The sequence below is a fragment of the Syngnathus leptorhynchus genome, chromosome 9 (assembly GCF_054491065.1).
Source record: "Syngnathus leptorhynchus isolate UIUO chromosome 9, UIUO_Slep, whole genome shotgun sequence".
Classification (NCBI taxonomy): domain Eukaryota; kingdom Metazoa; phylum Chordata; class Actinopteri; order Syngnathiformes; family Syngnathidae; genus Syngnathus; species Syngnathus leptorhynchus.
Window position 1 is genome coordinate 13794230 of NC_141203.1, and position 20197 is coordinate 13814426.

At 53.2% G+C, this 20197-nt stretch overlaps 1 protein-coding gene across 3 annotated transcripts in view; it reads right to left on the bottom strand.

Moving 5' to 3' along the window:
• Positions 1 to 277: 277 nt before the first annotated feature.
• The window catches only part of tns1b (tensin 1b), a 32688-nt gene continuing 12768 nt past the window's right edge, over positions 278 to 20197 (bottom strand). For 2 of the 3 annotated variants that reach the window (XM_085919755.1, XM_085919756.1), the window contains 29 exons: positions 18359 to 18397; positions 15501 to 15542; positions 13921 to 13970; positions 12872 to 13037; positions 12763 to 12813; positions 12567 to 12689; positions 12312 to 12376; positions 12141 to 12224; positions 11930 to 12042; positions 11779 to 11839; positions 11600 to 11675; positions 11089 to 11218; positions 10942 to 11007; positions 10737 to 10853; positions 6761 to 8050; positions 6481 to 6665; positions 6150 to 6279; positions 5603 to 5698; positions 5027 to 5207; positions 4077 to 4960; positions 3894 to 3980; positions 3688 to 3816; positions 3524 to 3616; positions 3365 to 3442; positions 3222 to 3290; positions 2988 to 3153; positions 2833 to 2901; positions 2727 to 2756; positions 278 to 2660 (listed from right to left, as the gene is read on the bottom strand). In XM_085919755.1, coding sequence (XP_085775881.1) covers positions 2522 to 2660; positions 2727 to 2756; positions 2833 to 2901; positions 2988 to 3153; positions 3222 to 3290; positions 3365 to 3442; positions 3524 to 3616; positions 3688 to 3816; positions 3894 to 3980; positions 4077 to 4960; positions 5027 to 5207; positions 5603 to 5698; positions 6150 to 6279; positions 6481 to 6665; positions 6761 to 8050; positions 10737 to 10853; positions 10942 to 11007; positions 11089 to 11218; positions 11600 to 11675; positions 11779 to 11839; positions 11930 to 12042; positions 12141 to 12224; positions 12312 to 12376; positions 12567 to 12689; positions 12763 to 12813; positions 12872 to 13037; positions 13921 to 13970; positions 15501 to 15542; positions 18359 to 18397 — 4809 coding nt within the window. In that variant the 3' untranslated portion in view covers positions 278 to 2521. The remainder of the gene's footprint in view (positions 2661 to 2726; positions 2757 to 2832; positions 2902 to 2987; positions 3154 to 3221; positions 3291 to 3364; positions 3443 to 3523; positions 3617 to 3687; positions 3817 to 3893; positions 3981 to 4076; positions 4961 to 5026; positions 5208 to 5602; positions 5699 to 6149; positions 6280 to 6480; positions 6666 to 6760; positions 8051 to 10736; positions 10854 to 10941; positions 11008 to 11088; positions 11219 to 11599; positions 11676 to 11778; positions 11840 to 11929; positions 12043 to 12140; positions 12225 to 12311; positions 12377 to 12566; positions 12690 to 12762; positions 12814 to 12871; positions 13038 to 13920; positions 13971 to 15500; positions 15543 to 18358; positions 18398 to 20197) is intronic. The other variant, XM_085919757.1, reaches the window with a different exon arrangement.

Here is a 20197-nt window from a genome sequence, read left to right on the forward strand (position 1 = left end):
ATTAAAAGGATTAGACCCTTGTCACGCACCCTCGCCTCGCCGCCCCAAAATAGAACATGGCCCAGCCCAAACCCACACCGTCATCGGGACCCCGGTGGAGAAGGCAACTTTTGGTTTTGGAAACTGCCTGTCTTAGTTTTCCTTGTCCTTCTCTGCGTGTAGGAAAGAGAAACACTGACACCACCAGGCCAAAACGCCTTATTATACATATTTAAGTGACTTCAACCTCATGTAAAATGTCAAGATGTCTGACTCATTTAATCAAAGAGACACACTCTTATTTGAACTGCTTTGTTTTTAATTCTTATTTTCCATCAGAAATAGTCAAAGCCATACAATGTTGCCAACCAAATCCCGACAGCGCTCTCTATACAGACACTGTGAGGCAGGGCAGTCCAATCATTGACTGAGGGAAGGACGGCAAACATGCACTCCAAGGCCTTGCCTTGCCTTGCCTTGCCTTGCCTTGCCTTGCCTTGCCTTGCCTTGCCTCGCCTTGCCTCACCTTGCCTCGCATGCAGCACTTTGTATCAAAATGCAATTTCAAGCCCCTCGCTCCCTCGCTCTCGCTCAGTTTCAGTGCAAGCCTTCAAACCAACATGCATTGATTGAATTGGTGGTGATGTCACTGCCCATTGCAAACAAAATGAAGGGTTATCATTATTTGTTGTTTTCTGGTTCAAATTGTTGCCATCACACCGGCCTGGGAGGCGGGCGGGCGGCACGGCTGCAGGTTTTCAAATGATCACTCTATTTATCCTCACGCCTGATAATGATCCTCATCGATTGAATCAGGTGCATTTAACGAGGGAAACATGGAAAAGGACTTTGAAGCCACTTTGCAAGTCCACGGAGCTTGTATTTTCTGTAATGATCCCGGTCTATCACAAGAGGGCAACGATGAACTGGCCGACTCAAGGCCCATCAATATTACTTCAGAAGAATCTCATGGCACATAAACTAAAATGCCCAAAATAAAAGAGTTGGACATTCTCATTTTAAAACGGGGGCTTCAAATCTTCAAATGCAAAAGCTTCTTTTCAACTGAAGTTAAGTGCTTGACTTGAGGTTGGACTCATACGAAACATCTCAAAAGGGCATTATTTCATGTAGGGGGGGAAAAAAAACAAGAGTAGTAAAAATAAATCAGTGTTACACTCACTTTTACACCCTATAACGTGAATGTGCGAGCACACACACACGTACACACACGTATATATATATATATATATATATATATGTATTCTATTCTGTATATTCTGTATATATATATATTCTGTTATTGTTTCAGTCAGCTTACATAATGCATATACAAGTGAGCATCGAGCAACAAAGCAAGAAAATAAATATCTGTATATATAAAATGATGTTTTGGTCAGCTGGTGCAAAGCTATAAACATGTTTGGAACAAAACAGAAAAGAAACTCCACAGCAGTGTAATGGCACAGTGCTTTTCTATCAAGCCGCTTCGACACAGAAAATACTTCTTTTTTTTCTTTCAGGTTTCACTAGCAAAAGATATGCCTTTAGGATGGGGGACGACACCAAGCAAGCCAAGTCATGGGAATTTTGCGCATTCCTTTCAGATATTTAGGAAATCCTGAAATGCTGAATGTTTTGTTTGTTCAATTAAAAAAGGTTGTTTTATCAAAGGAAATCAGGCACGAGAAATATTTACAACCAGCACAAAAGTGCTGATAAAATAGAAAAGGGGAAAAAAAAACAGCCGTTACATTGTCGTTGTTTTTGCGAGCGATTAATTGACCTACAATATCACTACATACACAATCAAACAATTCAGCCAGCAGCCACGTGTGTGTGTGTGTGTGTGTGTGTGTGTGTGTGTGTGTGTGTGTGTGTGTGTGTGTGTGTGTGTGTGTGTGTGTGTGTGTGTGTGTCTTGATGCGCAAAAGCTGTCTTTGGTTGAGCGCTTGCTTAAAAAGTTGCCATTTGCAATCCACCAAGGTCACACAACTTGACTTTTCTCTTCTGGCGTATCCCCAAAACGACAAAGACCCAGACATGACACAGGAGGGGAAGGGAAGGGAAGGGAAAGGGAAAAAAAAAAACATTGTGGCAACGTACAAAAGGCTCATTTTTCTGTCAACAACTTGCAAAATGTGACGCGCTTGTTGTGGAATTGTCCGGATTTTTGGGGGGAAGGATCCAGATGATTTGTTTTGTGAAATGAAATGAAGGACATTTCAACACAACCTTTTTTTTCCAGTGTGTGTGCCACAATTGACGTCTGGGTCAACAAAAGTGCAAAAATGTTGCACTTACTCACATCCGTCTCCGCCCCCTTTCTGCACTTCCGCAGCTCCGCCCGCAAAGAAAGGCGCAAGCGAGACGAGACGGGACAAACGCGCGCTCGGACGCGACGCCGAGAAGCGACACAAAGTGTTTGCGGGGGAAAGGAGTGTCCGTCCATCTGTCTGTCTGTTGGTCAAAGAGAAGTAAGCAAAAGAGTTTTGGGTGCAGGAGGGTGGCGCGAGTCAGTGGAAGGAAGAAATTGGCGTGCTCATCGCTTTTGCAACGTAACCATCCTGCTGACAAAGTTGACGATGGCGCCGGCGGGTTGCTCGGGGTCCATCTCGGCAAAGAGGTGGCTCACGTTGTCCGTGGTGCTTCCCTGCTTTCGCGCCACGAAGCCAAACAACCTGCAAACAAACAGGCGTGCTTGGCGCTCAAACAGCCTTGAGGGCAATTCAAAGAAAAGCGCTTACTTGGCCGTGCCGCCCTCCGGCTTCTTCCACCTGCAAATGCGTTCAACGACAAGTCAAGTGGAGGCCAAAAAGCATCGGGCACACAAGATGAGGTCAACTTGCTCACTTTCTGTCCTGAGGGTCGATGTCACAGAAGGTGACGGTGTTGCAGGGGTAGTGGCGGCGGAAGAAAAGCCTGAAAGCAAAACCAGCGCAAGTAACGTCAGTCTCCCAGCCACGTCCCGACGGCCGGCTGGCTGGCTGGCTGGCTGGCTGGCGTACTTCCTCTGGTTGTCGGTCAGCGTGATGCCTTGCGAGGACACCTTGAAGTGCACGACGGCCGACTGGCAGGCGGGGGCGGCCAGAGTCTCCGAAATGGCCTTGGCGATGGCCTGGGGACCCGTCAGCGACTCCATGTCCACCGAGTTGATGTAGAGCACGTTGCACGCTGACACACAAAAGGCTAAATGCTAAATGCGCCTCAATTGTTGCTCTATTTTAATGGCGGCCACGTACCCGCTCCTTCCTTCAGTCGTTCAGACAGCGGATTGCTTTTCACCACTTGCGGCTCTTCCTCCACCGGATCTGCAAAGTAGACAGATTGCTTCGGTGATGGACTTGGCTGCAAGTAACTTGATGGGGGGGGGGGGGGGGGCAACCTGCGGTAGGAATGAGCAGCTTGCAGGGCAGGGCCAGCGGCGTGATGGCGTGTTGGTAGACCAACGCCGACAGACAGCCTGGAAAGCAAAAGCAAATTAAATGGAGACTCCCAACGCCACCCGTGAGTAGCGGGTATCTTTTCTTTGCTTTCCACGCACCAAAGTACGGCTCATTGGGACAACCCTTGAGTCGGACTCCTTTGGGGCTGCTCTCAATCAGGAAGTGGCGCACCAGCTCGTTGGTGATGTCACCTGCGACCACAGCAAGAGTCTGACGTGTGCACGTGTGAAGACTACGAGCGGCCGCTTTCTCGGTGCCGGACCTTTTTTGTTTGGATGCAGCGAGGGAGGGGGCGAGGCCACCTTCATGGCCAAGCCATAGGCCCCCTTGAAGGAGTGGCTGTCGCGGATCACAAAAGCCCCGGGTTGGCGTTCTCTCAGCACGCTGATGGCTGCTCGCACAAAAAAAAGTTTCACACGCTTTGCTTTGCGTACGCACGGCTCGCCCGCCCGCCCGCCCGCCGCTTACCTTGCTCTCGGGATATGTCGGGCTTGTACCAGAACTTGGAGGTGTCTTGGACAAACTTGACGTTCAGCCTGCTCTCTGGACCTCCGTCTGTTGAAAAAGACAAAGCGACGGATGGGACGTCCAGATAAAGCTCGCTCAATCCACTCTTCTGCATTTCAGGCTGAAGAGATTGCTACCGCTTACCGGGCATGTTGAAGCGCGAGAAGTCCGAGAGGGTGTGGAAGTAGCCGGGATTGCTCTTTTCGCTCAGGGAGCCGTACGCCGGCGCTCCGTTGGTTCTGTCGCCGCTCGACATGCGCCTCTTTTCCGGTAGCTGAGGTTGAAAAGCGGGCGTGGCGCCGGCCTGTCGGAAGCCTCCGCCCGCGGCCGCCGTTTCGCCGGCGTCCTGGTAGGCCGCCGGCGAAACGGGGAAGGAGGGCGTCGGCGGTCCCTGGTAACCCGAGGAACTGCTCTGTCGGGAGAGGTTGGCGTGCCGCTCGTCCGGCGTGGCGTAGCCGCTGCGCGCGGGGCGTCGCTCCAAACCGGGGCTCCCTTGCAACTGGAAGACGGACGGGTGCCCGCCCAGCGCGGCTTGTCCCGAGGACGTTCGTCTGCCGAGGGTCGGGCTGGGTCGCGAGCGCTGTCCCGTCGAGGCCTGCGCCGTGAGCGCTTGACTTCCCTGAGACGACTGATGGCGGCCGAGGACGGGGCTGCTCCGGAAGCCCGCTTCCCCGTTTGACGCGGGGACATCGGTGTAGGCTTCCTGATAGGCGCTTGGCTGCTGGTCAGGAGAGGTCAGGACACAAGCCCGCAGCCCCAACTGGGGACTTCCGGTACGGAAGGCCTCCGCCCAGGGGGCTCGGCCAGAATCCGCGCGGCTCTCGGTCTGGACGTCGGGGCCGAGGCCGGCCGGCGTCGCCGTGCCGAGGTAGGAGGATGTGGCGGAAATGGAATCCAGATGAGAGGAGTTGGGGGAAGCGGACGACGCGAAGGTGGAGGATGCGCTCGCTGCCGCCCGCGGGAGCAAACTCCAATCGGTAGCGGCTCGGGGCGGAGTGCCGGAGTTGCTTTCTGCCGAGGCGGCGTTGCTGCAGGACAAAGCAAAGATGTCACGTGAGGTGGCCTCAGACGGAAAGGGCACGTGCGCTACACACCCCTGCCGGCCGTGCTCGGGACTGCTGCTGTTGGACAGCGGCCGCTTGAGGGCCCCGGGGCACGCGGGACTTGGACTTGTGGCCCGCTCCGGAGCGTCTCCTTGAGGGCTTCGGGGTGCGGCGGCTTGCTCTCCGCCCGTCACGGCCGACCTCGCCACCGACTCCACGTAACTTCGGGGCGCTGAACGGGGACACAAAGGCCTTTGAGATTAAAGCACAACTTTGTTTCTCGGTCGAGCGGGCCGCAATGTAAAACACGGGAGACTGGTGGGTCAAAAGTCAAGAGGTGTTCTTGGACGGCATTTGGCCAGAGCGGGGCAATCGCACCTCATCTTAGCTTACCTTCTTCGTCCTGGAAGTGCTCATCATCTGAGAGGCGTCGTTGCAAATAAGTCAGAGAAACAAAAGATTGTAAGAGCCAGGCCGCCGGTCGCAATTCCTCGTCACGTCACCTTTTGCTATCTTGCCGGTGATCATTTACAATCGCGTGTGGATATTGAAAACCACCTTCGCATCGGAGCACTTATCGCGCTTTTAATTGTCTTGCCAAAACAATCCAGGAGAAGTTGTAACAACCTGCGCCGGTTTGGTTGAGCTGGAGATGGGCCGGGTTGTGGGGCTTCAAGCCCAACGCCGACAGCGGCGTCTTGGCCAGACCCGGAGGTGAGCGACCTGAAGAGAAGAAGGAGGAGAAATCAACAGTTAGCGGCAGACACGTGGGATGACGTTGGCCGAGGTCGTGCCTCGTGCGGAACATGCGCTAGCCACGGCAAACTGAGTTGCCATGGGTCGATTTGATTTGGCCGGGCCGGGGGCACGGGACAATGGAAGAGACGTGCGTTGGCCACTTACTGCTGACACGGCGGGCAGCGTGACTTGCAGACTCTGCTTAAATGAATTCCGGTGTCACACGCGTGACTTGAGTTTTGCTATTTACAGCAAGTTAACTAGGTTTGGTGTTGCCAAAGAGAATCAAAGTCCTAAATGAGGCCAGAACATCACTTGAGGCAAACATTGTTTACACGTGCATCATTAACCAGTCAAACATTTGGAGAATGGGCAGAACATTTGGTGACAACCACGCTCGACAAAAGCCTTTTTGATGCCTCTGCGTGAGACTTACACAGGTTGAAGTAAGGGGTGTGCGGCGAGGCGGGACTTTGGGGAAGCACCTCACCACCGACTGTGGGGGTCGGGCTGGCGGGCCCGCACTCCGTCTCCTCAAAGGCTTCCCGGTAGCTGTGCAGGTGTCTCTGCGGAGGAGAAAGACACACCGTGACGAGCTAGCGACCCTCGCGCCGACCTTCTCGGCGCAAAATCTCAATCAAACTGCTGCATGAGATGACTGAGGCAAAAAAAATGATGCATATATATATATATATATATATATATATATATATATATATATACACACACACACACACACACACACACACACACACACACACACGTACCTCCTTGGGCCGTCCGCCGGGGTTCATGGCGATGGCATTGGCGAACTCCGGGGAAACGCAACGGACAGGGGAACACAGCGGGACGTCGGGGGAGGTGGCGTCTTCGGAGCCGTCGCTGGTGATCCTACGGCGGGGGGAAAGCGCCGGCTCGTCCGCAGACGTGGCATGGGAGCGGACACCTGCAACTTCAGTCGTGGCCACCAGGGAGCTTAGCGCACCGCATCATCTGGCTGCTCATTCAGGATCGCGCCGGCCGACGGGATGCAAGTGGATCTCTTACCTGCAACTCTTTGCGCCACCGCTCCTTCCACGCTCGAGACGTGCTGGTCGGGTTCGAGCTCCCCCCAAGCGGGCAGCGCGCCTGGGCTCGTTGCAAAGGTGTCATCGGCGGTGGCGGCGGCCTGAAGCGGACCGGATCCAGATGGAGCGGCTCCGCCCGTTTCCCATCCCAGGGGCGAGCCGGATTTGACGGGCGACTGTCGGCCGGACGCGGGAGGCGTCTCCACCTCATAGATGGCTCCGCTTTGGCTCTGGGAGAAGGACGGCTGCACGGTGACCACCTGGCTCGGCCTCAGAGGAACGCTTTGCGACTTTGGCACCAAACAACGGCTCGGCTCCAAGTCCAACATGAGGAGGTTGAGCGTCTCGATGGATTTCTCAATCTCCTCCTGCGACGCGCTGTGGAACTGCGGAAGGCTCCGGTGAGCGGGCGGCGTCCCGAAAGTGAGTCCTTCGGTGACGGGCTCCTCGGGCACCCCGAAGCGTTGCCAGATGTTGAGGCCGCGTTGGACGGCGTCCCTGCTGCTGGTGGTCCGGGCGGGAGCCAAGGGCATGGCCCGTGTATCCGAACCCAGCGACTGGGAACGGTAAAGAATCCGAGAGGCCGGCGCAGAATGGTCACACGTCTCCAGTTTGTCCGCGGAGCCCGTTTGCGACGGCGCCGGGCTTTCGGCTACGCCGCGCTCCAGGTACGGCACGCGCTCCTGGGCGTCGAGGGCCGATTCCGAGCGGTAGTAGAGATCGGCCGGGGTGGCTCGGCCGTCGGCGGAGGAGGACAACGTCCCCAGACTGTCCACGCTGTTTGCCTTTTGAGCGCTGGGTAGCTCGTCGTCTAAAATGTCCGTTTCCCGGTCCATGTTGCGGTGACCGTTGACGTGGACCTGGGCGGGCACCCGCCGGAGTAAGGCGCCGACGCCGGGCGAGGTGCGCTCGCTCTGTCCGCCGCGCATGGTAGGTCCCTCCAGACCACCCAGGAGCTGTTCCAGCTCCTGTTTCTCCTGCGGACTGATGGGTCGCTGCTCGTCACAGCGGGCTACGGCGGGAACGCTTGGCAGATTTACGGTAAGGTGGACCGCCGCCGCCGCTTCGTCCGTTTTAATGGAGGCTGTGGAGTTTCCCGAGTCGCTGCTCACTGACAAGGCGTGATCGACGGCGGGCAGGGTGTGTTCGAGAGCAGCCTGCGGCCCCGCCGGCGGCAGTCCGTTGAGCGCGAGCGTCGCGTCAACAGATTCTTTTTTGCGCACTTTGGCATAGAGACTCCCGTCCAGCGGACCTTGGGTGTGGACGACGTCTGCAAGAAGAAGAAGAGAAGATGGTCACAGTCGAGGACGGGGTTACGGCCTCGCCGCTGTGCTCGTCAATGTCGTGAGTCGGTGACGAGACGGCATCGAGCCCGGCGGCTGCATTTCAAAAGCATCACCGAAGCGACGTACCGAAGCGAGAGCTCGCCAATTCAGGACACTCAAATGTGGCTGCTAGATTTCAAAGCTGATTTTCCCTGGCAAATTCCTCGCACTGACGCAAGTGGCTCGTCGAAGACAAACTCAAAAGTCCCCTGACGGAATCCCTGTGCGCTCCGGCGCTCGTCGGCCCACTCTGCTTGCGTGTGCGGGCCAGTAGTCCTCTCGCTCGCCGCTCATTGACTGGAGTGGGAGGTCCCTGACAGCTAGCTCTTTCACTCGGGATGGGGAGGGCCGTTCCAGAAAGCAAGGTTTGAAAGCCACTGGAGCGCCTTCATGCATGTTAATGTCGCCGTTGACATTTCCGCCCCTTCAAACGCCCTCCGTCCTACTCAAGACACACGGACAATGCGGGACATAGAAGCGAACCCATCTTCATTCTCAGGAACAGAAAGAATGTTGTTGATCGGCTACTTGTTTGCTGTCAGATTGATCTCATTAGCAACTGGAGCCGTTACAAGTTCATCTACTTGTCATGGAGCCTCCGCAAGACCATTGTGGGATCGTTCACGTTCACAAACGGCTTCCTAGAAGTGATATCTTTTGCCACTCTCCGGGGGGTGCATTTCTTTTCTCTCACGCTAGTTAGGAGGAGAATGTTTACCATTGTGAGCTTTCAGCAGTTACGCAACAAGTGCTGAGGCTGGACCGTGACCGTTCTGCCTGCCTGCCTGGCTGGCTGGCTGGCTGGCTGGCTGGCTGGCTGGCTGGCTGGCTGGCTGGCTGGCTGGCTGGCTGGCTGGCTGGCTGGAGTGAGCGCTCGCTTACGCATGTTCTCTTTTCAGAAAAAACACGAGCCATCCCACCTGGCATATTTTCTTGTCTAGACAGCTGCAGATACACGACACACGCAAAGCGTCAAAGGTGCCGGATATTTTAAGGTTGTAGGCGGGGGCAGATGGGGCATCTGTGTGACCTTTTAATCTGACCTCTCAACTCTGTGGCAACAAAACCCCTTGAGCGGCGGACGTAGCACGTGTTTTACACTGCCGCAAACACGCTCAACATCTTGACAAAGTGCGCGGCTGCTATTTCAACAGACCGAGCGAGCGAGTCTGTGTTACAGCCGTAATGACAATTGTCGGAGGCGGACGACGGTACATCTCAGCCGTTCAAAGTGGGGAGGGAGTACAAAAAGCAGAGCTCCAATTTGACACTTGAAGGGAACGTCCGAAATCAAACATCAAAAATCCAGCACGCCTCGGCTGACTAAGCCAGCGAAATAGAGCAAAGCGTAAGTCAAGTACAGAAAGCTCATTGATTCCATGAAATATTCATCAATCCATCGAGCGCGTCGTGAGTGCCCCTGGAATGAAGGACGCCTTCAAAGTGGAGAAGAAAGGAAAATCATCATTGATTGTGAGCAAAAACAGGCCCTGTTGATTCAATAGGAACATTCTCTGCCCGTAAAGAATGGAATTTGAAACCCCGGCCTGCTGCCAAGTGCAATCCTGACGCAGCTCAACAGAAGCACAACTACGTTCTCAACCCACAAAAGTTGCAGGAAACACAATTTTGCATTGACTGAGATTGACCAGGAAACCAGAGACCAACAAGTGCCTTGTTGTGTTAAATCGGGGAGAGGGGGCAAACCACATGTTTGGAGTCAAAATGTGCCGAAAAATACCATTGCGGCCAGGCCTCCAGCCAAAGCGGCCTCTGCAGGGCAGGGCAGCGCAGCTGACATTTGGCCTCCGCAGCAGCTATATTTAAGCGCCATTGTTGCGCCTCAACCTCCACCCCATGCCAAGGAGCCGGCTGGGCTCGTCGGTTGGCACGACAACCTCGTTGGCCTTTGCCGGTCAGCGTGACGCTTTTGCCCCCCTTTCATCAAGGCAAGGAGAAAAAGCGCTTTTCCCATTTTTACCCGTGCGGGCATCTTCTTGAAAAGCGCGCTTAGCTAATGTACCCAAAAGGCCTCGGCACTAATGGACTGGAAGAAAGCCGCTTGTCGCCGTGCCAACCGAAAACAAGACGCACGTCTTGGGCGGGGCGTGCAAAAAATAAAAAATAAAAAGATGCAAGCGTGGGAAAGGCCACCTCCCTCGGATTACTCAAAAAGGAAGAGAGAGAGAGAGAGAGAGAGAGAGAGAGAGAGAGAGAGAAAGCCTCTTGGGGGGAGAGGCCAGCAATTCTATTTCAGCATGCGCGCGCCACCTTGTACCACTTAGCGAGCAACCTTTGACATTCGACCACCTGGTAAAAATAACATGCCATTGCATTTGGGGAGTGAAAGCAAATCCGTGCACAGAAAGAAAGAAAGAAAGAAAGAAAGAAAGAAAGAAAGAAAGAAAGAAAGAAAGAAAGAAAGAAAGAAAGAAAGAAAGAAAGAAAGAAAGAAAGAAAGAAAACACGCCAGTCATCTCGACCAGGCTGCAGGTAAAAATAACCTCAACTCAACTTTGTCTTTCAAATCCCAGCGCGGAAGAAAAACTAGACTTTGGCCGCCGACTTGGAAGAACCGGAATCAAAGTCGGCTTTTCTGGCAAAAACAAAAACTACGTTGACTCTATTCACCTTCCGCGGCGTCCTGGTTATTCTCGTTGAAGTTCTCGTAAGAGTCCCAGCGAATAGGCGGATCTTGCGTGTTGTAGTCCACCGAGACGCTGGGCCCGTTCTCCAGGTGAGTCACACCTTGAGCAGAGGTACCGAGACATGTGAATCCCTCACAAAATAAGGGACGACAATTTGACGAGCGGCAAAACCATTCCTTGACGCTTACCATACATTTTTTCTGGGCCGAAAGAAAAAAGGAACTCCACTTTGCCATATTCAGGGAACCGCTCGTCTGCAACCGAGAAAGGAGACAATGTTCCTTTTGCTCAGGTGGCATCAAAGTTGCATCATTTTGGACTTTGGCCCGGCCCACCTTTGAAGGTCTCGTCGAGCTGGTCTTTGCCAAAGACGATTGCCAGGTCGTGAACGGCGCACGTGTGGAACTGCACCCGGAAAATCACGTCTCGGCACGGGCCGTGATGACGCTTGTGGTAGCACTTGAGCTGTTAGAGAGGGAGGGAGGGAGGAAAGCCACGGGATGAGATTCGCCGCGCCTACGCCGACATCCAATTTCCCTTGGGCCAAGACTACAAGACAAAAATCATTTGCTCTATGATGTCATGCTTTCCGACATATGTAGAAGCTGCCCGCTAATGGAAGTCTTTAAATGAAGCCGGCCGGCCGGCCGCTCGCGTGTTTTACGACGCCATCATCAAGTACGCTCTCAGTACATTCGTCCAATGTCGAGTTGGAAGAAAAAAAGAAATAAAACACCACCAACGACAGGATTTCCTCCTTATTATCCAACGGTACCAAAAAAAAAAAAAGAAACTCAAAACCATGCCATTTCGTGTAAGGAGGGGAGCTGCTTCGATGGTCCTCACCAGAATGTCTCCTTTGAGAAGTAGGCCGGGCTCAATGGTGATGCAGATGCTCGTCTGACTGTCCCCTTGAACGTTACTGCAAAGGGGGAAAAAAAAAAAAAAAAAAAAAGTCGTGTTACAGCCTGTCTGTATTGCACCATCAGGACTTCCCCGGATTCTGTCTTAAATACGCCACTCACTAGATGCCAGATGTGTAGACGGGCTGCATGGCCTGGTAGATTTTCAGGAAAGGACGGCACCCTGGGGAGAGGGGAAAAAAAAATAAAAAATACAACATTGGCACGGGGTGGCGGCCATTTGCAGATGCAAAAGTGGGCGGTGCCCGCGCACCTCCTTTGGACTCAAAATTGGGAATGCCGTGCATGATGACGTGGTGAAGAAACAGCGGTTTGTTGTTGATCTTGATGTGTCCGCTCAGCAAACCGCTGAAGTACTCCACGTACCTGCGCGGGAGGGAGGGAGGGAGGGAGGGAGGGAGGGAGGGAGGGAGGGAGCGGGGGTTAGGAGTGCGCTTTGGAGCCTTCAAGAGACTGAAACTGACCTTCTCTGAGAAGGTTGGCCCACAGGAAGCACTTTGTCTTCATAGAAGCGCTTCATGGCGAACCTGTCCAGAGCCTGCTCGGCGCTGCATCGCGTACACACACACACGAAAAAAAAGCAAGGTCGTCAGGTGAAAACAGTCGGAGAGCATTGCAAAAGTCTCAACACCCACCTGCCGGATATATTGCTGTAATGCATATAGGCAGCCACCACCACTCCGGTTCTGCCTCTGTTGCCCTGAAAAGCAAGCAGACGCACGCCAGCCGGCGGTTTAGATGACTTGTCTTTGTGTGTGAATGTGCCAGAAGCAAAAAAAAAAAAAGATATGTGACAACGCGTGTACACCCAAACATAATTTTCCTTCTTAGCGACAAGCACCAAAACAAACAAGGCGGTTGTTACGGCGACCTCCCACGCTTGGTCGTACCTTATTGTGGATGACCACCACGTTGTGGCAATCGGCGCTCAGCCACGTGTCCATGGCCTTGCAGATGCTGCAGATCTTCTCCAGAGCCGGCGCGTGATGGTCGGGCCAGCCAAAGTCCAACACCTGCCCAGAGAGGAGCGGTTAGGCCACGGAGGACCACGAGGACGACCGACGCGTCGCCCGCTCCCGCCTTTACCTTGGAATGAAGCTCTCCGATGTCGTAACGCTTCTCGCTGAGGTTGAAGAGCTAAGGAGGGGAAGTGGTAAAGGAGTTGCTGGTTCTTGAGGGTGAGCAAGATACGCACCAGGTAGTTGTGGCCGTGCTTGGAGCGCAGCATGGAGGCCACCTCGCGCAGGTTGGCGGCGTAGGCGAGCTCCTCGGCGCCGCTGGCGAAGGAGACGGAGATGATCCTCTCTGTGATGTAGAGCAGGTCCAACTCGTAGCTCTCCTGCAGTAGACTGGCGCTCCTGCTGGCAACAACAAAAGGAACGTTAATCATTGAAATAAATGGGTTCATTTGGAATTCAAAGTCAACTCAAGGTGGCCTGTTGCAAGTGGACGGTGAAATATGCATGCCTCTTGGAAATAATCCAGCCCGTGTGATTGTGGATATAAAAAAGAAAGAAAGAACGGCATTGTTATGTCTTCCGCATAGCTCTGTGCTACTGGTTCGCAACAAACAAAAGAGATGTTGGGCATCTGATTTATCTTTGGATTTTTTTTGGGGGGGGGGGGGGGGGGGGGGGGGCTCTTTGAAAGCGACGCAGCAAATGCATTTGCAAAGAAATGCATTCATCCCGTCCGTGGCTTCCAACTCAGACGGCTCCTTGATATTTCCCACATGGGTCATCTGCGAGCGGCCCACAGGAAATTGCTCACAAGAGCGCCGCCGCCGCCGCTCCCACTGTACAAGCAAAGGTCCTCCACATCTGGAGCCACACAAATGTTCCCACCAGCAAATTTTCCTCGCACTTTCTTTTTCATCGATCAGTCGGCCTGTCGGACATTTATGGCGGAAATGATTCAGCCCGTCCCGTCACGAGCATCTTCCAGAGCTGAGCCAGAGCGTTGCGTAAGCCACAGCTGCCCACTTACGGATTCCACACATGTGGTAGAATGTCAGATGATCAACGGCTTTGTTTCTTTTTTTCCCAGCACGAAATAAAAGCTTTAGCTGTTCAGTGGAGTTCAGCACCAGAGGTTACGCTCCAGTCAAGTCACGCGTGTAATTTGCGGCTGCGCTTGTATCGCAAGTGCGTTTTGTGTCTGACAAGGAAGAAAGCAAGGCATCAACTAAGTGTTCTCTGATGTTTCATATTCTGCCCACAGTGAAGAAAAAGAGTAGGACCCTACCTGGACGCTCTTCGGCGTGACTCCATGCTTTTGGACGATTTGGTTGAAGCCTGTACAACACAAAAGAGACATTTTTTCATCACAAAAGCACCAAATGTACTTTTTATTTGGGCCATTGCCACAGTCCTGTTGAAGAGAAAAGTAGTACTTTGGCACCAGTCTGTCACATCTCGATGCTGCTATGAGACTGCCCCCCCGCCCCCCAAAAAAGTAGTGCTTTGGCGCATCTTTTGGCCATAGGCAAGAGCTGTGAAAGCTGCAATGTTTCCCTCAAATCAACTGTTGTTACTGATTTTGTCCACTGGAGGGCGCACTGACCACCACTTTCTGAAATGATGCCTGCATTTGTTCGTCACACCATTTAGGTGCTGCAAATGGGTTTCAATTCCGTTTTTTTTTTTTTTTAGATTCCTACTCAAGGTGGCTTGAGTGCAGGCAGGTGGGCCTAAAGAACGGTTATCTCGGCTGCGGCGTTTGGCTCCCTGCCACGTGAGGGGCCGCTATCCATCACGGGACGAGGCCTTCCATCAGACAGCCCGCCCGGCCTGGTCCGGCTTAGGCTCAAGAGACTCCAGACTGTCCAACTCTCAAGGTTGGCGGGAGTTAAATCGACAACAAGTGAAGCTGATTGACTGCTTTCACGCTAACAAGGGAACGTTTCCTTGACTTGGCACGTCCAAATGTTGCTTCAAATGTTTTCTTTTATTTTTTTTTATTTTTTTTGCAGCAGCAGCAGAAGCAGCAATCCTGCCTACCTTCCTGAATACGTAGCCCGTACTCCATCTCCAGGCCCCCCTGAGAGAGGCCAGCCGCCTCCTCAAAGAACCTTCTCTGTCCATCTCTGGCCGGGAAACTTGTTCTTGGAAAAGCGGCTGTCTATTTCAAAGGCAGAGCCGACTCACGCTTCGGCCGCTGCCGCCGCCGCTGCCGCGCTTCTTCCTTTGTCGTCCCTCCGTATGGTCCTCGTCAAGCCCTTCTGCTTTTGCCCCCCTCTTTCTCTCTCTCTCTCTCTCTCTCTCTCTCTGTCTCCCTCCCTCCCCCCTCCCTTTGCCATCTGGTTCCGTCTCACCCCGGATTCAACTTTTCCCCCGCCCCTTCAACCACGGCCGCCTTCCGACGGCAAAAGCCGGACAACTTCATATGAATTAGCACGGCGGACACAGAGCGGCGCTGAGATTAGCGACAGACAGCCGCTCCACTTTCTTTCCCATGAGGAAGATCCAAACAATGTTTACGGCCCAAGCGGACGTCTCGGTGTGCTTACGAGAGAGAACAATTCTCAGCACGCATCTCGGAATATTGAACATTTCCTTTAAGATTCCCGCAGACGTGCGGTTTTGACAAACTTGTGTGTGAGGCGGATGACACTCATCTGAACTTGAAAGTACTTGTGTGTGTGGTGAGGCGCAAATAGAAAGCAGGCGCATTTTAGCGGTCACAAATCAGCTGCTAATGGCAGCGTGTGACGTCTGCATTGGGAAAACAATGTCTGCCGTCACGTTAAAAGCAAGTGTGATGATTTGTGACATTTGAAAACTTGCTTTCGGCTCTTTGTTTTGACAGAGAAAAATGAGACTCACCGAGGTATCGGCATGTCGCAGAGGCAGCTCGGTGGCGGGCGCCTGTTTGGGAGAGAAGAGACAACAAGTGAGGTCAGCGCTGGATGGCTGGCTGGATGGATGGATGGATGGATGGATGGATGGATGGATGGATGGATGGCAGGCTGGCTGGCTGGCTGGCTGGCTAGCTGGCTATCTGGATGGCTTTGCAACACTCTTTGCAAAACTTAACCTGACGTCATTTGCCGCCGTTCTTTGCCCTAATGTGGCCCCTGAGGCAGCCGCCGTCTATTAGCCCGCCGCGCAAATATTTACTCCAGCAGACAAGGCTGCTTTTCCATGAGCCAGAAGGCCCGACCCGCTTTTCAAGGCCTTATACAGACATGAGCGCTGAGCGAGCGCGAGGAAGAAAAACACCACAAGGCATCTCCGGCATTCGCTGCCTCGCTACGGCGAGCTGAGCTGAGCACGCGCCGTCCAATGGCTATTGCCGGCCCGGACGCTCCATTAGGTACAAAAGGCAAGGCCTGAAAATGATTGAGGTGCAGAAACAGAGTCTATTTTGGAGTTAGCGGGCGGGAAGGTGGATGATGCTCAGCATTCCTCTTTGCGTAAAGTCAAATTACAGTGTGGCTGAGGGAGGCCACCCGACCGACCGAGTGTGCGTGCATGAGTGAGTGCGTGAGTGCGTGTGAATGGTTGATACTCCTTGAAATGAAGCAAAAAGGCAACAGCATCAGACAGATGCGCTAAAATCAGCGAGTGGAAAGGCCTCAAGTTTGCCGCCGCCGCCGCAGGCATTTTGACACAAATAGAGCCATTGTGCATCAAGCCAGAAAAACAACACGCTCTCCTCTCTCCCTCCCTCTCTCTCTTTAACCAACGTGTGCATTTCCGCTTTTGCAATTGCAGCCAGATGCTCGCCGTCTCGGTCTGCGTGTGTGACACGAGTGGGCCGGGCGGGGCGGGGGGGGACAACCAACCGTACGTATAAGCGCCTGCGAGGACGGGACGCGACATGCAAAATAAAGATCCGATTTCTAACTGCTCGCTCACATCACCAATGTTGAGCCTTAAGATACGTGGACACAACCAGCCAACAAAGGAGCCCGCTTTCCAAGGCCAAAGACTCGAGGTATCGGGCTGATGGGATGACGTCACCGCGGCGCCATCTTGCGGTGACTTTCAGAAAGCGCACGTCACGTTTTTCAGTGACAAATAAAGGGCGGGTCACAATCTCACGCGCAAATAGGTGAATTCACGAAATGGGATATTGGAAAGTAAACTCAAAAACATTAAAAGCCCAGCAGGAGATTCTTTTTTTTTTTTGTCAATAAATGTTTTCGATTATGAACCGTCCACTCGGCATTAAGAAGTCGTCAGCGTTGCCAGAGTGTGAGCGAGTCCTCTTTGGGTCACGTTTGGAAAAGTCCAAGAAAAGGCGCTGACGTCCACAGACGACAAGGGCTCCAAAGGCAAAGTCAACCTTCGACCAAAATGGATTCTTTTTTGCTAAGCTGTGATTATGGCCAAGAAATCCCCAAATGAAGACACAGCTGGGCCCGAAATGTAAACACGGGTCGGTGGGGTTCCCATTCCCTCCCGGCCGGCCGGGACCCTCCCTCAAAAAAAAGCGTCTTCTCTGTGGGAAACGCGTGAGCCCAAAATACCTTGGTCGTTTCGCTCCCAATAAACAAACTGGTCCTCTTATCTGACCAAAAAGCCAAATGGAAGGCGCCAAAGGAATTTCTTTCTTCTTCTCTTTTTTGAACTCCCGCAGGAAATGTGCGTTTGTAAACACGGTCAAGTGGCAAAGCATCCTCCATCTTGGATCCCAGCTGACTTTTGTCCGAGAGGCGGGCGGGGCAGGCCTCGGCCGTGGATTTTTTGAGGATTCATCTTGCGATCCAATGACTTGAGGAATCTAATTTCAAAGAAATGCAATCAAACCGTTTCTTCCCAAAGGACTGCTCCATCTCATTTTTTGCATCAGAAAGCTCAACAAGTTCAATTCAAGGGGGGGGGGGATCTAATAGCATGTTCTTGTGTCATTACGTAAGCGTCATTTCATGAAACGTAAGACACGTTGGGAAGCATTTTCCCTGAGAGCAAAGGAAAGAGGTGGAGGGAGGAGGCGGTGTCGGGGGGGGGGGGGGGGGGGGGTCGTATGTTTGCTTAGGTTTGTCAAGCATCCAAAAGCATGAAAATAGAAAACACGCAGAAAGAGGGTGAGCGAGCGGCCCGTAGCAGCGCCGCTGCCGCACGTAGCGCCCCATGACCAAAAAAGGCAAGGAGGCAAGCGTGTTTTGACTTCTCTTCATACTCATCCAGCAAAGGATGTCGTCAGCGAGCGAGCGAGCGAGCGTTCCCGCCTCCCCTCACAACCTTCGGCTTGATATTGATTTCCATTTGCTTTAGCCCGGCAGAAGCTTCGACGTCTGCTCCTCGTGCAAACTTGAAAAGCGGCGATATTTTGCTACGCCGGGCCGAGCGGGCCACCGGACGTCAGATTTTCCAAAATTGCTCTCGTTTGTCACAAACACTTTTTGTCCGAGATGAAAAGGTTTTATTTTGGTTATGTGTCAAGTATGCAATGTTCAAATCTGGTAACAACCACACAAATCCTCCAGAGGAGCAGAGTGAATGGTTTTGGGGTGGCCCGCCCGCCAAATGGCTCGGGAGGCGTGTTTGGCAGCGGGCGGGACCACGCAAAGTCTCAGACAGATGGCTGCGAAGCAAAATGGCTGGCTGGCTGACCTTCACGTGCACACCAACCTCACCTTGCTCAGGGCCGCCGTTTTTATTCACCGACTAAAAAGTACGTGAAGAGAGTGGCAACGACGTTTAAGAGTCATTGATCCCAAACAAAACACACTTACCAGCTCATAGTTGGTCGCCGGAACACAAGATGAAGACACCTACAAACAAAAGGAGACTTTGATCAATAAAAACTCATTTGTCAGTCAAGGAAGCGGAGCAGCTTGCAGCCGAAATATCTCGACAACGACAACAACAACAACAACAACAAAAGCTAGCAGGGTGGCTTTTTTTTCCTGAGCGAATGATGAAAAAAACAATGTTTGCAACTTGTCCTGACCACCGAGTGATTACAGGGCAGCCAATTGCTGGCTTTGCGAGCCAAAGTGACTTTGGCTCGAGCACGTCACGCGCTTCCATCCCAAGCCTGACACGGAGTCGACAAAAGCCAGCCGTCAAATAACCAGCATCCACCCAGCAAGCGACTCCGGCGGACAGGAAGAGCGCGCCGATAATGGCCTCCGGTCGGCCGTGAGCATCAAGACAAATAGGGCGCCGCGACTCACGTCTCCATCCTCGCCATCCGCAAATTATTTTTCCCGGCGTATGCAGTCGCACTTTCAAAGTGGGCGCCGCGTGCGAGAAGCGCTTTTTCTTTCCTTATTGACCTCGGCCTCCACTCGTCGGGAGTTGAATTTCAACCCGGGGTCCGTCCAAACGATGCCCAACGTGCGTCGGCGACACGGCCGGCCAAAAGCAACACAGAGTCTTTGTGCGCGCTTTGCGCTGCGTGGGAAGGAGGCCGGCCAGAGCACGTGGCCACGCTATCTCAAACGAGCGCAATGTAATCAAGGCTCGCATTCCCGAGGCGCTTGTGGAAACCACATTAGGCCAGGGCCCGTTTCCTGCCGACAGAGATTCCGCTCGTACGTCGGTCGGCTTCGGCGGCGTGCGAACGAGGCTTATCGAAGAGAAAAGGAATCTCGGCGGGCATCTTGGGGTTTGATTTACGGCAGAGTCTTCCTTGCTTGAGAGTTACGAGGTTTCTCGCCGAAATCTCTGAAGCGGGCCGGACAGAGCGGCGCAAACGCGAGTCCAAGCACCTGGCTCACGCAGCCATTCCCGTCGGAACGCTGCTGATTTATCTTACTTGAGACTTGCAGGCATGACTGCTGCCTCTTTGTCTTTTTGGGCGGGATCCCTCAAGATGGAAAAGTCTCGCTCATAAAGCGGATCATTTGACTCGGGAGGGAATCGGGTCGTACAGTCGGGGTGTGACTCACAGCTGAGTGGTAGGAGAAGGCGCGACGAGGTGGCCAATCGCTTAAGTGGCGCTTTTTTGCTCGGGACCCGAAGCGGTGGCCGTGTCAAGCCGTGCCAAGGAGGAGTTTTCACCCATCACCCTTTCCGAGCCTACTCACAAAGTGAAGCGGGCCTTTAAACATCTTCCGTTTTGCATCTCGGAGCCAGTAAAAACATTTTTCCATGTGATGTCATCAGGCAGCTGCTCAAAGTAATGTGCACATAGGAGGACGTGGGAAACAAAGACGTGAAAGCGGGGCTCTTGTGGCGTGTCATTAAGTGACCGTGTCTCGCAATGGGGGCGCTCTCATCAACCCATTTAGACAGCCAAAAAAGACTCAAAGCAGCTTCAAGGGAGATTCGTTCATTGGAAAGACAACAAGCAAGATGGATTTCCATCCTGGAGTTTGGACAAGCTGGGACCAGCCAGCCAGCCAGCCAACGAGCGACTCCTGTCACAGCCCGTTGCAATTGTCTACTTTGCATTTTGGATCGGGCCCTCCACGACACGAAACTTTGAGTCAATCACGTCTGTCACTCGACTCGGGACGTGACCTGATGCGAGGACTGCGCTCGTTCGAATTCGAAGCGGCGACGGGAAGTCAATGGCAGCCGTTGCACAAGCCTGCTTACAACAACCGTTTGGAATGTCCTGACAA